A 13492-nucleotide genomic window follows, 5' to 3' on the forward strand; every position below is an offset into this window, starting at 1 on the left:
ACCCTAAACCCTGCGAGGGGACTGGGGACCCCACCCCACCCCAAGCACCCTAAACCCTGCGAGGGGACTGGGCACCCCAACACTCTCCAAGCACCCTGACCCCCCACACCCCAAGCACCCTAAACCCTGCGAGGGGACTGGGGACCCCCACACCCTCCAAGCACCCTGAGCCCCCCCACCCCAAGCACCCTAAACCCTGCGAGGGGACTGGGCACCCCAACACTCTCCAAGCACCCTGACCCCCCCCACCCCAAGCACCCTAAACCCTACGAGGGGACTGGGGACCCCAACACCCTCCAAGCACCCTGACCCTCCCCACCCCAAGCACCCTAAACCCTGCGAGAGGACTGGGGACTCCCCCACCCCAAGCACCCTAAACCCTGCGAGGGGACTGGGGACCCCAACACCCTCCAAGCACCCTGACCCTCCCCACCCCAAGCACCCTAAACCCTGCGAGGGGACTGGGGACCCTCACACCCTCCAAGCACCCTGACCCTCCCCACCCCAAGCACCCTAAACCCTGCGAGGGGACTGGGGACCCCCAACCCCCTCTGGCACCCCAACCCCTGGAGGGAGATGGGGCACCCCAACCCCCCCGGTACCCCCATCCCTGGGGGAGATGGGGGTCTTCAGGAGCAACGGGGCTGGCTGCCGCCAGGCTTGGGGGCCCCCCCGGTTTTCTGCCCCACTGGCTGCCCCCCGGGGTGCAGGGCCTGGTGGGTGGGGGTCCGGGGCTGCCCCACACCGCCTTTGTTGGGGAGCCTGAGGGGACGGTGATGGGCGCCAGGCCAGCCCGCAGGGAGGGGTGATGGGGCCGGGGGGGGGGGGGGCCGCGGAGCCTCAGTTTCCCCATCTGTGGCGGGAGGGGGGAGGCCCGGCCTGGGCTCACCCACGGGGCCCCGGAAGGCCCTGCTCCGCACCGGGCTTGGGGGGCCTTTGGGGGGGGCAGCACCGGGGACACCCCCAGGCCCACGGGCCCTCCGGTGGCACAGCGCGGGGGGGAGGGAGGGTCTCGGCCCGGGGCACCCGCACGGCGCCGGGGGGTCCCAGGAGCGGCCGGGCCGGGGCCTGCGGGGGGGGACCGGGACCGACGGGACCCCCCGGGGATCCCCGGGACTCCCCGCCCCCGCGGGGACCCCGCTGCCGTCATCAAGCTTCAACGTTTCAGACCCCCCGCACAGGTGCGCGGCCAATCACAAGAGGAGCTCGTTGGCCTCGCGTCTCCCATTGTCTTCTCTGCATGTCAATCAAGATGGCTGCGACCAACCGAGAGGTGGATTTTGGGTGGCTCCCGCCCACGAGGAAGTCCGCCTCCCTGGCCTCGAAGGCTTGTCAATCAATCAGCGGATGGCGACAGGCTGGGCTTGTTCCCATTAGCCAGCTGTGCTGTCAATCAGAGATCCGCCCTCCCATTGGGTCTCTGCTTCCGTCCGTCACCCCGGAGGCCCGCGCCTATTGGCGGAGCTGTCACTCCATCACGGGTCCTATTGCTCGGCGGAGCTGCCCATCAAGCGCCAATCCCCGGCGGATTGGCCGACGATAAAGCATCTCGCCGTCAGTTGGCCAGAGTGCCGGCAAGCCGGGTGCAGATTGGTCGAGAGACAGCCGAGGGGGCGGGTCACCTAGGGCGGTGCCCGGGCGGCCCCGGAGGAGGAAGATGGCGCCGTGAGGGGGTCGGAGCCGCCGCCGCCGCCGCTCCGGCCGGTCTGTGCGGGCCCGCGGCGGGGGCGGACGCGCTGGAGCGGGGGGAGGCGGCGCAGGGGGCGGCAGCGCCAGTGGCGCCGGGCCCGGAAGGGGCGTGCGGCCTCCGCGGCCCGCCCTCCCCGAGCGCCGGGCGGGCGGGCGGGCGGCGCTTCCGGGGCCGGGGCCCGGTCGGGGGCGGGCCCGCCACCTCGGCCCGCCTCCCCGGGGACCGCCGCCGCCGCCGCCGCCGGGAGGGGCCGGGCGGGGCGGCCCCGCGGCCGGGGGGGCCCGGGCCGTGTGCGGGGGGTGCCCCGGTACGTGGCGGCGGGGGCCCAGGGGTGCCCGGGCGGTGGTAGGGGACCCCCAGGGCCGAGGGGTGCCCGGCTCGGGGGGCGGAGGTGTGTCCGTTCGGGGCGACCCGGCCGGGGGTGCCCGGGCCGCGGGCGCAGGGGGTTCCCGGGCCTGGGAGCCCCCACGCGTGGAGGGGGCGCGTTGCCCAGCGGGGTGGGGTGCTGCGGCGGGGATCTGGGTGGGAAGCTGCCCCAGTTCTTGGGGAGGGATGCATGGGGCTGGGGGGAGCCGGAGGGGTGTGGAGTAGGTGGGGTGTTGCTGTGTGTTTGGGGCGGCTGTGTGGGGAAGGGCATTTCAGCCCCATCCCGTTCTGGCCCCTGGGACGTGGAGAGGGATTTGGGCTCGATCCCCTCGGGCACTGGTTGGGGGGGGCTGCCCCGGGGCTGGGGGTGCAGCAGGGAGATGAGGACCGAGGGCGTTATCTCTGGTCGCTGGGGATGTGCAGTGCAACAGGATCTCGGCCGCTCAGGGAGCCACAGATTGATGCTGCTGGAAGTTTCCACCCGGGGCCTGTTGTCGCTCTGGGGGAGCTGCTGCTGCTCGAGGGTGCCCCGCGATCTGCTTGCTCCCGCACCTCAAAACCTCTCCTTCCTTGTATGTGCAAAACAAGGAGCTGTTCCCATCTTCCCGAGGCTGGTCCTTCTGCAGAGTGCTTGTGCATCCTTGGCAGTGCGCCCATCCTGGTTCGCTTTATTTTAGCTGCTTCTCCTCTTCTTCCCCCTTAAATGCAGACAAAGCGCCAGGGAATTTCCCCCCAGCATCAGGGAAGGAGAAAACAAACTGTGATGTTGGCAAGTGGCTGTAACGCCTGCGCTGTCACAGGCGTGTCGGAGTCAGACCAGGAGTTAATAACAACAACAGAAATCCTGGCCAGTTTATTCTAAGACATTGCTTGATTTCCTGCTGTTAATATGTAAATATGCAGGTGTTTGAGCTCCTTTCTGCCTGACTTTGAATACTTGCTTATGGCCCTGACAAACAAATGGGGCTGCTGCCATCGGCGTGGTTTTTTCCCCTACGACTGTGCTTAGCTTCATAATCTTGAGTGGTTTTTTGCAGTTGCCGAGGTCTTTCATGGATTTTAGGGGACTCTGATTCACCTTCATGCTCAAGGTGCTAATTAAAACCACGGTAACTCGGATCAGGTGTGTCAATTGGCTTAAACTGAGTGCTGAAAGTTAGAATCGTGTCCACTCCCCCGCACCCCCAAAAAAAGATCTGTCAGGCAGACGGGAAGGGTATTTTGGGGAGCAGAGACTCCCCTGCAACTGGAATACCTGGACTGAAAGCTTGTGCCTTGTCTGTAAATTGGTGTGGTATTTCCCCTCTCAGAGAGGGGCTGTGAGAAGGTAACAAGGATATCGTGGTGATAGGGCTTGAAATTGTGGTCTAAAATATATAAAACTTTTCCAGAGCCCCCGAAAGGGAGTTTTGTAGCTGCGTAGAAGTGCCTGCACTGCTCCAGCTGCAGGACGGAGCGTTGTTTGTGGCTCTGAGGACTGGCAGGTACCTTCTCATCAGCGTTTGCCTCTGTCCCAGGCTCCTCCGCTGAGCTGGAAGCCGTAGATCCTGCGGAGGACTGCCTGGCAGCTCCCTGAGGAGAAGGGCTTGTCCTGGTTAGGAAGGAAAAAAAACATCTCTCCCCTTTATATCTCTTGTAGAATATTGAAGATAATGGCACAGTTTCCAAAGTAAATAAATTCTTGTGAGAAGTGAAGGAGCCGCCTCTGAGCAAACCTACCAATCGTGCTGGTGTGAGCGGTCCAGCTGGCTGCTAGCAGGCGTTTCCTCCGGCTGGACATGGGGTCTCATGGGCTGGCGCGGTTGGTAAGTTTTCTCTTCCTATAGGTCCATCGCTTGAGTCCTGTGGACTTCTTTTCTGTGTGCCGTGAGCTCACGGTGGGCTCTGAGAGCTCTGAAGCGCTGTCACGCAGATGTGAGGGTATCTGGTCAGTTGGTCGGGACACAAGGCGCTTGGTCTGTGTGTCCTGGGGCAGGAATGAGTCCTGGTTGTGCTCGTTTGAGGAGCATAATAAAGGAAACGGTTCTCGAGCCAGAAATCACTGAGTTTTTGATTGCTTTGCGCTTTTACAGGGGTGAAGGCAGGCAAGGGGTGAGAAGGCTGTTGTTTCCAGTCTGTAGGGAGATGGTTTCCATAAAAAACTGCACTTGTGACAAGCAGAGGAAGAGGAGGTGGCCAGAGAAAAATTAATTTTATGAATCAGTGCTCTTTAATTGCCTTAAGGGAGAGTCCTCTTCTACTTGAGGCTTGACTGGGAGTATACAGAAGGGCAAACTGGACCTGAACTGCTCAGCAAATTCTTCATGGGGCGTGAATAAGTGTGTAACACAGAGCGGGTGACGGTTTCGTGGTGCACATCTGTGAGAGGGTGCTGGAGGGGAGCTCCTGCCTCTCAGAAGGGTCCGTATCCCCCAGGGCAGATCCAGAAATGTTCCCCGCAGGCAGTGACAGTCCCACTCCCTGCTCTGTCCTGGGCAAACACCCGGAGAGTGAAGCCGTGTGCTTTGGTACCCGCTTGGTTTCACCGCATTGTGAGTAGGTTTATATCACGTTACACCCTCAGGATGTGAAACTGTCACTGCTGGACTCGGACGTAAATTGTACAAGTGAGAAACTTGTGGAGGGATTACACTGCAACTGCAGCGACACAGGGCTTCTCCCCCAGTCATTATCCTTATTTATTTGTTGGGGCTAATGGGATCTCTCCTGGTATGTGTCTCTCTTTCTGGCCAGCTCAGCATTGCTCTTATTTGTAGTCAGGGCTGTTAATCCTCAGCAGTGCCCTAATTCTGCTGAAAGGGAGGGTGCAGCCGTTGAACTCGGGCAGCCATACAGGCTCACGGGTTTCTGGGAAGAAAGCGTCCTTTTATCGCAGGCCAGCTCACTGGGTGCGAGCGTCTGATGCTTTCGTCTCCAGGAGGTTGCCACAGCAAGCGGCAGCGAGTGGCTTCAAGGGAATGGATGCCCTTCGCTAAGGAACGGGGCGAATAATTTCCATGGGATGCTGTCCCAGGCGCCTGGGACTCTGACCTGACTCTTCCCAGGGATTTACACGCTTGGTCGCAGCGGGGCTGTGAAGGAGCCTCCGTGGTGCCTCGAGAGGAGCCGTGGAGCCTGTGCTGGCGAGGGGCGAGCTGCTTGCCTTTGGGAAGCGGGCTCCTTGGTGACTTGGCCCGGGGCCCGATCGCCCGGTTTCTTAGTGGCTTTCTGTTTGGCGAAAGGCTTCGCGTTCCCAGGGAGGAGACGTCTGTCTTGGTCCATGCTGCGCAGGATGGCTGAGGCATGCAGGGGGAGCTGAGGGCCCTCACCTTTGGCTTCATGCGAGTGTTGGCTGCATCTCAATTACCTAGAGGACTTTTCTCCCAGCCTTAAGCTGTATTAAGATGTGCCGACTGGCCCCCGCAATGGACAGCAACGCGTACTCCTCCTGTGCCGTCCCTGCTAGCTGACAGTTTCAAAATGAAAGAACCCCCTTATTTTCCCAATGCAGACGTGCCTTTTGCCCGGGGCTCCTGCAGCCACATGTTGGCAGCAGATGATGCTTCAAACAAGGTTGAATTTGCCCTTTCTGAGGTTGGGTGCTGGCCCTGTCGCCCTCAGCCAGCCTGTGCTGATGCCTCTTGCCCCCGTTGCAAGTGATGCAGCCGAGCCTTTGCCATGCCGGGCTGTGGAGAGTGGAGTTTGCTGCCTTTGAAACAAAACCCACACCTAGTTTTCCCCGTCCGTGTAGAGCCTCGTCCAACTCTGGTTCTCCCGCAGCTCTCCGGGCAGGAGCGTGAGGTTGTTAAACAGCAGCTCTGCCTGTGCCAAATCTTCACTTCACTTGCTCGGAGCCAGAGACCAGTGCTCTGCCACAGTCCTGGGATGCTGTTCTTGCCCGGTCCTTGTGAGCAGCAAAAAGCCATTCGCTGTGCTTAGACAACAGATAATTTTTGGCTGGTACAATGTGTTATAAGCCATCTCGGGCTTCGTATCTTCATCGTGCTACTCGTCCTCTGTTAGCGCTTCCCATCGCTCCTGCCGTCCAAGCATCTCTGTAAATACCACAGCGCTGGCTTTCCATCGGCTCACCTGTGCCGGGGCTGCATTTCGGAGACGCCCTGAGTAAACCCCAAGCATCCGTACTCCTCAGACGGCCGTAATTCCCCATTTGAAGTCAGGACATTGTCAGCAGCAATAATAAACAGCATTCGAGCTCAGACAAGTTCTCCTTGGCACCTTGTCTAGGCAAATATTATCAAGCTATTGAGCCATACAGCCACTGCTGGATGGGGGTGACTGGGGAACTTGCCAAAGGAAATGTTGAAGATGAAATGTCTTTCTGGTCCAGAACAAAAGATTTAGCAAATTGTGAGGATTTAGGAGTCTTTTTCCCTGGCTTCACCCTATTAAACCTTTAAAAAGAAACTGTTGTAGCTGCCCCAGTGGCAAGAAGAGCCTCAGCCTCAGTGCTGCTGCTTTGCGGCGTTCGGGGCAACAGAAGTGATGAGCGTCGGAGATTGTGAACTCGCTCTCCCTGAGGAAAGTGTCGAGAGAGGAAGGCAGCAAAGCTGCAGGGGCAGCAAATCATTCCCATCCTCGCAGCTGCCCCTTGGGCTGGCCCTGCCTCGTCCCACGCTCCCACCGCACCGTCAGAGGAGCTGCGGCCGCTTGCCCTGCGCCTTCCCTGCCCGCCTCTGCCTGCCGAGGCCCTCGAGCGACCGGCTCCTCTGCCGTAACTTTGCCTTTCTCCTCTCCCCAGCGTGCAGATCCCGTTGAAGCTGTAGGCTCCGTGGCCCTGGCTCCCGCAGGCGCCTCCTCTCCTTCACGTGCTGCCTGCTGCTGCTCTCTCCTCCCCGCTCGCCAACGGCTTTTCTCAGCCTCCCAAGGTCCTGTTGCCAGCCAGCACCAGCAGCTTTATTTTATTCCCCGAAGTGACCTTATAATTACATAATGACTTACAAACACTCAGCACCGACAACAATCCAAAATAATTGAAACAGTGTTTTTCCAGCCTTGAAAAACACAATTCTGTACCAAAACTCGGTCCTTTCAGATTCCCAAAGTTAGAAAAACAAGTGGCAGGGAGGCAGCAGGAGGCTGTCGGCTGTCAGCTAGCTGGGCATGCCTGCCATGCTTTGAAGCGGGGGGCTGTGCAGGGCAGCGATGGTCTCTGTCAGCTCGGGGCGGGCTGTGGCTTCAGATCAAGGCTGTGCTGGGGTGCAGGCAAATGAGTGAGGGCTGCAGCCGGTTGCTCACCGTAATTGGCATTTCGCTTTGGTGGTGAGCAAAGGGCAAAGGAAAGTGCGGGGAGAGAGTGATGAGATTTCTCTAGCCCCTTTGTAACCTCCCACTGGAGGCGTGTGGGTGAGGTGTGACGTTTTGGGCGATGCAGGGAGACACCGGGAGAGTCCCTTGGGCATCGGGGCCTTGGACTGGGCACACTGAGGAGCTGCGGTCTCAGGTTTTGCTGCTGGTCTTACTCCTCCATCTCTCTGCTTGCTTCTCACAGATCAAGAGACAGCATGGCTGCGACTGCTGCCGTCAGCCCCAGTGAATACCTGCAGCCGGCCGCCTCCACTGCCCAGGTGAGTACAGGGGCATTGGCGGGCTCCTGGCTCCCCACTGGGGTGGACGGATGTGTCCTGGGGTGCAGGACAGCAAACACTGCATCATTTGGCCCCTCCTGCCTCTGCCGTAGCCAGCATTGCCGCGTCAGGAGGAGGGGTGGTTGCAGGACAGGCTGGGGAGCCGTGCTCTGGACTTGTTCCCAGCCCCAACGCCAACTCTTCCGGAGTGGTGTTTCTCCTCCCTGCAGTGTGTTTTCCTTAAGGACTTCTTGGGTCGCATTAGCAGCTGATATCACAAGGTGGTCTTGGAATGAAAACTGGATGAAACACTCCAGGGTGTGTGTAATGGGTGTAAATACCAGCAGACTTGCAGGGTATTTGCAGCTTTATAGAGGTTGTGAGAAGACAGCCACGCGATTAAAAGGCAGTCGCCATCCTGATGGCTAAAAGTAGTGTGACTAGGGTGAGCTAAAGGCACACGTGGTATGGGTAATTAAGCAGCTCCCTTAATAAGGGGTGTCTCATTGGCATGGACTAGATTGCTTTCGATAGCGTGTACCCTTTCCTTCGCTGACTCCATCTCCAGATGTTTGGCACAAGCTCCTGTCTCTAACTCACTCGTCTCCCTCCTGGCTCCCCAGGACTCCCAGCCGTCTCCTCTTGCCCTCCTCGCAGCGACATGTAGCAAAATCGGTCCCCCCGCAGTGGAAGCCGCCGTGACTCCTCCTGCCCCTCCTCAGCCAACGCCTCGCAAACTCGTCCCCATCAAACCTGCTCCGCTCCCTCTGGGCTCCGGTAAGAACAGTTTTGGGATCCTGTCGTCGAAAGGGAACCTCTTCCAGATCCAGGGCTCTCAGGTCGGCACCTCCTACCCTGGGGGGCAACTGGTTTTTGCCATTCAGAACCCCACTGTCATCAACAAGGGCACCCGCTCGTCTGCCAACATCCAGTACCAGGCGGTGCCCCAGATCCAGGCCACGGGGGGACAGACCATCCAGGTCCAGCCCAACCTCACCAACCAGATCCAGATTATTCCGGGCACGAATCAAGCAATCCTCACCCCTTCCTCTTCCTCTCACAAGCCTGTGCCCATCAAACCGGCTCCGGCACAGAAGGGTGGAGCGTCACCGGTGCAGGGCACGAGCAACGTGGTCAAGTTAGCCGGCGGCAGCAACGTGACTCTTACCCTACCCGTGAACAACCTGGTGAACGCCGCTGAGCCGGGCACACAGGCTCAGATCCTTGCAGAGAGCCCCTCGAAGCCCAGCAAAAAGACTCGAAAGAAAGCCATGTCACCTGCCCAGCCCGCCGCCATGGCCGTGGCCGAGCAGGTGGAGACGGTGTTAATAGAGACCACGGCGGAGAACATCATCCAGGCGGGCAACAACCTGCTCATCGTGCAGAGCCCAGGCTCCGGCCAGCCGGCTGTGGTGCAGCAGGTACAGGTGGTGCAGCCCAAGCAGGAGTCGCAGGTGGTGCAGATCCCGCAGCAGGCCCTGCGCGTGGTCCAGGCTGCCTCCGCCACGCTCCCCACCGTCCCCCAAAAATCCTCCCAGAACTTCCAGATCCAGACGACGGAACCCACTCCTACCCAGGTACCACCTCCTGTGTCCTCCTGCAAGGTCCCTCTGCCCTGTTTCTCCTCCGAGCTCTTACCCAGGCTTTAAAAAGCTGAAGGGTTTTGTGAGCTGCCAAACATCCTCAACTTGGCATCCAGTTTAGGCATCGCTTGCATGGATTCTCTGATGTCTAAGAAGGGTTGGGAGCACAGCTGTTCCCTCCACAGGGCTTTAAAGTCTCTTGCTGGCCACCTGCTTTTACAGGACCTGTATGAGTGTGGTGTCCTTGAAACCTCTGCTGTGCCACCAGCTTGGGTTGGGATGAGCCACCCTGCTCAGAAGCTCCTGGGAGGTGGAGGGAGGTGGGGGAGTGGGGCTCACGGCCTGCAGGACTGTGTCTTTAGTGTTGCCTTTGGAAACCAGGCTGCCGGGCCAAAGCAGCCCTTTGCTGCCGTGCAAGGCCAGGACCTTCTTCAGGAGGCCCACAAAGGGTCTTCAGATGTTCGGGCAACTTCTTATGCTCTTGGGCTCATCACAGGCCCAGATTCCTGGGCTGTGTGGGGAGGGCAGCTGTCGCGACGGAGCGGGGTCTGCCCGGTGGCGGTGGCTGGTCTCATCCCTCTTCTCCCATCAGGTCTACTTCAAAACGCCGTCGGGTGAGCTGCAGACAGTGCTGCTCCAGGAAGCCCCAGCCATGACGGTGGCCCCATCTGGGACCTCTTGCAGCAGCCCCGTGTCCCGCAGTTCCGGCACGGGGGGCAGCAGCAAGAAACCAGCCACGCGCAAGGAACGCACTCTGCCAAAGATCGCCCCCGCCGGAGGCATCATCAGCTTGAACGCAGCTCAGCTGGCAGCCGCGGCGCAGGCCATGCAGACCATCAACATCAACGGCGTGCAAGTCCAGGGCGTGCCTGTCACCATCACCAACACCGGAGGTGGGCTGTGCCGTGCTGTGCGATGGGGTGGGAGGGACAGCAGCACGTAGGCAGCTCCCTGATCCCGATCCGGAGGACAGAAAGCCCCCCCCTTCTAGCAGCACGCTTTGCAGCTGGGGTGTTGCAGCTTTGTAAACAGATCCCTTGCACCCTGAGGCTGAATGTTGCTGACTGTTAGATGTCATCAGCTTCTCTAGCTCCTGTCGTTGCTCCAGGAGGCCCCGAGTGTTTCATAGGGTGTCTCTCTGGCGGTTCTGCCGGGTGTTTCCAAGCCCATCCTGGTGAGCTGTGTCAGGGAGGGCGGTTAGCGGAGACAGCTGCCTGCAGGGTCAGGCTGTGTGGTTGTGCCGAGCTGCAGGACATGTCTGAGCGCAGGGGCTGAGGCTGCCCGAGAGCCCAGCCCAGCTCTGGTTGCTCCTGAGCTCTGCGCAGGGGGAAGGCTGAGCCAGGCCCAGGCCCTTGGGGCGAGATGGGTGTCTTTTCCGGAGAGCTGGGATCCAGCCAGGCAGAGGGACGTGGTGCGCCGGGGTTTTCCCTCCTGCAGCACCTCTGGGCCAGCAGCCCCTACCACAGATCACGCTGCCAGCTCCCGGTCCCGGGGCTGGGACATCTCTCCTTGCGTCTGCTGGGTGCTGTGGCTGTTGGTTTGGGCTTCCAGTAGCCGAACCAGGAGAGGTGTGTTCACACACAGAAGCTCTGTGCTCCTCCGAGCTCTGTAGCGAGGGATCGCCGTTCCCTGAAAGTGAGCCCAGCCCCTCGCCTTCATGGGACAAGCGTCTTCCCTAAGCCAAAAATAGCCAGACATGGCCCTGGCCAGTGGCTGTAGTGGTCTGTGAGCTGCAGACAGCACTGGTGCACATCTGTCCCTGCATCGCCTGCTCATCTCCCCGCTGCCAGGAGTTACATGTCCCGGCAGCCGCTCTGTCCTCCCCTCCTGCCCGGCAAACCTTCCCCAGCCCAGTCCCAGTGGCGCGGGCTGCCACCAGGGAGCCGAGGGGAGGAAGCTGTGTCTGAGGGAAGATTATCTGCTTTCTGATCCAGAAAGACCTGCTGCCGTGCGGTGGTTTCTCTCTCAGCAAGAACCAGCAGGAGTCCCGGCTCGGTTTTGCAGTCAGAAGCTGTTCTTTCTTGCTTGACTAAACGATGTCAGCATAAAACACGGGCCAGCGTGGTTTCGTGCTCCGCAGCGGGCTGCCGGCCTCGCTGGGGTTGCTTTTAAGGGGGTTTTTAATTGCTGCTTCGCGTGTAAATCTGGGGCCAGCCGTGAGCGTCGGGGAGATGCCACAGGCAGATGTTGCTGCTGTCTGCACTGCTGCCTGCAACACACCGCAAGGCTGGCGGGGGCCTTGCTGCAGCCCCGGCTGCCAAGGGGACCGGTAGGACCTGCTGGCTGCTGCCCATCAATGAAACAAATTGAGTCGGGTCTCAGCCAGGGTTCAGCCAGCACATGCCTGCCTCCCAAGCAGCCCTGTGTCTCGCAGTGCTGCCAAAGGGCTGCTCCGACCCCCGGCTTCACGCTTTCCCTCACAGTGGATGTGGTGGCACCTTTGCTCTACCTGCAGCCCCAGTCCCATCCTCCCTCTTTGTAGTCCCCCCTTCTTTGCTCCGCTGTCAGATCCCACTTCTCCTCCTCCTCCTTCCCCGCTGCCCCGAGAGCAGCGATCCCGCTTGCTGACGCTGACCCCCTCTTCTTCTTTCCAGCCCCCATCACGGCTGCCGGGTGCTGTGCAAGGCCCAGGCTGCCGCCTTCCTGAGCGCCTGAGCGTGGAGCGGCCCTTAGGGTCTGGGGTAAGTCCCATTTTTTTGGTCAATATATTGCACGTTTTTTCAAAGTTTCTTTTTTGTTTCCTCTTTGGTCATTTCCCCACCCCGAAGGGTCAAACCGAAAACTTTGAAAAACCGCACAGTATATTCAGAAAAAAGGGACTTACCGGCCCCGCTTGGGGACCAGCACATGGCGGGGCAGGGGGGCCGTGGCAGTGCTGCATGCAGGGCTGGGGGCGTCCAGACCCAGGGTGTCCCATCCCGCACGCGGGGAGGGTCTTTCCTCCGGCCAGCTGCCTCTGGAGGGTTTCGGCAGGACCCACGCGAGGAGCATGGACAGACGTGTCGGGCACCGGCGTGCGGGCACTGCGCGGCCCCCCGGGAGCGGAGGGGCAGAGCCTGACTCCCCCCTTTTCCTCCCCAGGCCAGCAGCAGCTGACTGTGCAGAACATGTCCGGCAACAACCTGACCATCAGCGGCCTGAGCCCGACCCAGATCCAGCTCCAGATGGAGCAAGCGCTGTCCGGAGAGATTCAGCCGGGGGAAAAGAGGCGGCGGATGGCGTGTACCTGCCCCAACTGCAAGGACGGGGAGAAGAGGTGAGCACGGAGCGGGAGAGGGGCAGCCCTGCGGGACCAGCACCCGTCTCCAAGGCTAATTGTGGCTTTCCTCACCAGGCCGGGGGACCCAGGGAAGAAGAAGCACATCTGCCACATCCCCGAGTGCGGGAGGACCTTCCGGAAGACCTCGCTGCTGCGCGCTCACGTGCGCTTGCACACGGGCGAGCGCCCCTTTGTCTGCAACTGGGTCTTCTGCGGGAAGCGCTTCACACGCAGCGACGAGCTGCAGCGGCACGCTCGCACGCACACAGGTCTGTGGCCCCGCAGGGCACGGTTCGGCATCACAGTGCGGCCCCCCTCCCAGGGCAGTCCCCGAATCGTGCCCCAACCCATGCAGGGTCCTGAGCCTCTTAAGAGCCGACGGGATGTGCTGAGCCGAGGACTGGGATGATCTTGGGCCACCGCAAGTTCTCCTTGCGATGTGACTGAGTTACTGGGAGGGACTGAAGAACTTTGGGGGGGTCTCTGCTGCCTTTGGGCTCTCCAGATGATGGTGGTGACAGAGGTGTCACGGAAAGGGGCTGGGGTGGAGTGGCTGCAAAGGGTAACTGTTGTGGGGGTGTCACTGCCACCCCAGGAGGTCCCCGCTGTCCTGACCGTGACTGGTTTAGGGGAATGCAGGGACAAAAGCAGGTCGGTGACGGTGCTGCCAGGGCCACGGCACGCCGGCTGCCACCCCCTGACCGGCGTTGCTCTTCCCCGCAGGTGACAAACGATTCGAGTGCGCGCAGTGCCAGAAACGCTTCATGCGGAGCGATCACCTGACGAAGCACTATAAAACCCACCTGGTCACCAAGAACTTGTAGGGCCGGGAGCTGCCCCACGGCTCCCTGGCTGCGCGGACAGACCCTGCGAGGGCACCAGCCTGCGACGCCGCAGCACTCCAGCGTCCCCGGCCGCATCCGCGTGCAGAGAGGAGCCCTCGGGGACGTCCTCCTGCCCTTCCTCCTCCGCCACCTGGGCCCCCACGCAGAAGAAGCCCTTTCTGAAGGCTGCGAGGGGCTGATCC

At 60.8% G+C, this 13492-nt stretch overlaps 1 protein-coding gene across 1 annotated transcript; it reads left to right on the top strand.

Annotated features, from left to right (window-relative positions):
- Nucleotides 1–1976: 1976 nt before the first annotated feature.
- SP2 (Sp2 transcription factor) lies at nt 1977–13356 on the top strand. The gene is made up of 7 exons (XM_059830494.1): nt 1977–1997; nt 7548–7623; nt 8247–9200; nt 9799–10099; nt 12288–12462; nt 12541–12734; nt 13189–13356. The coding sequence occupies exons 2-7, from the start codon at nt 7561–7563 to the stop codon at nt 13287–13289; spliced, it is 1788 nt and encodes a 595-aa protein (XP_059686477.1). The 5' UTR covers nt 1977–1997; nt 7548–7560; the 3' UTR covers nt 13290–13356.
- Nucleotides 13357–13492: the final 136 nt, after the last annotated feature.

Source organism: Gavia stellata, chromosome 28 (assembly GCF_030936135.1).
Source record: "Gavia stellata isolate bGavSte3 chromosome 28, bGavSte3.hap2, whole genome shotgun sequence".
Lineage (NCBI taxonomy): Eukaryota > Metazoa > Chordata > Aves > Gaviiformes > Gaviidae > Gavia > Gavia stellata.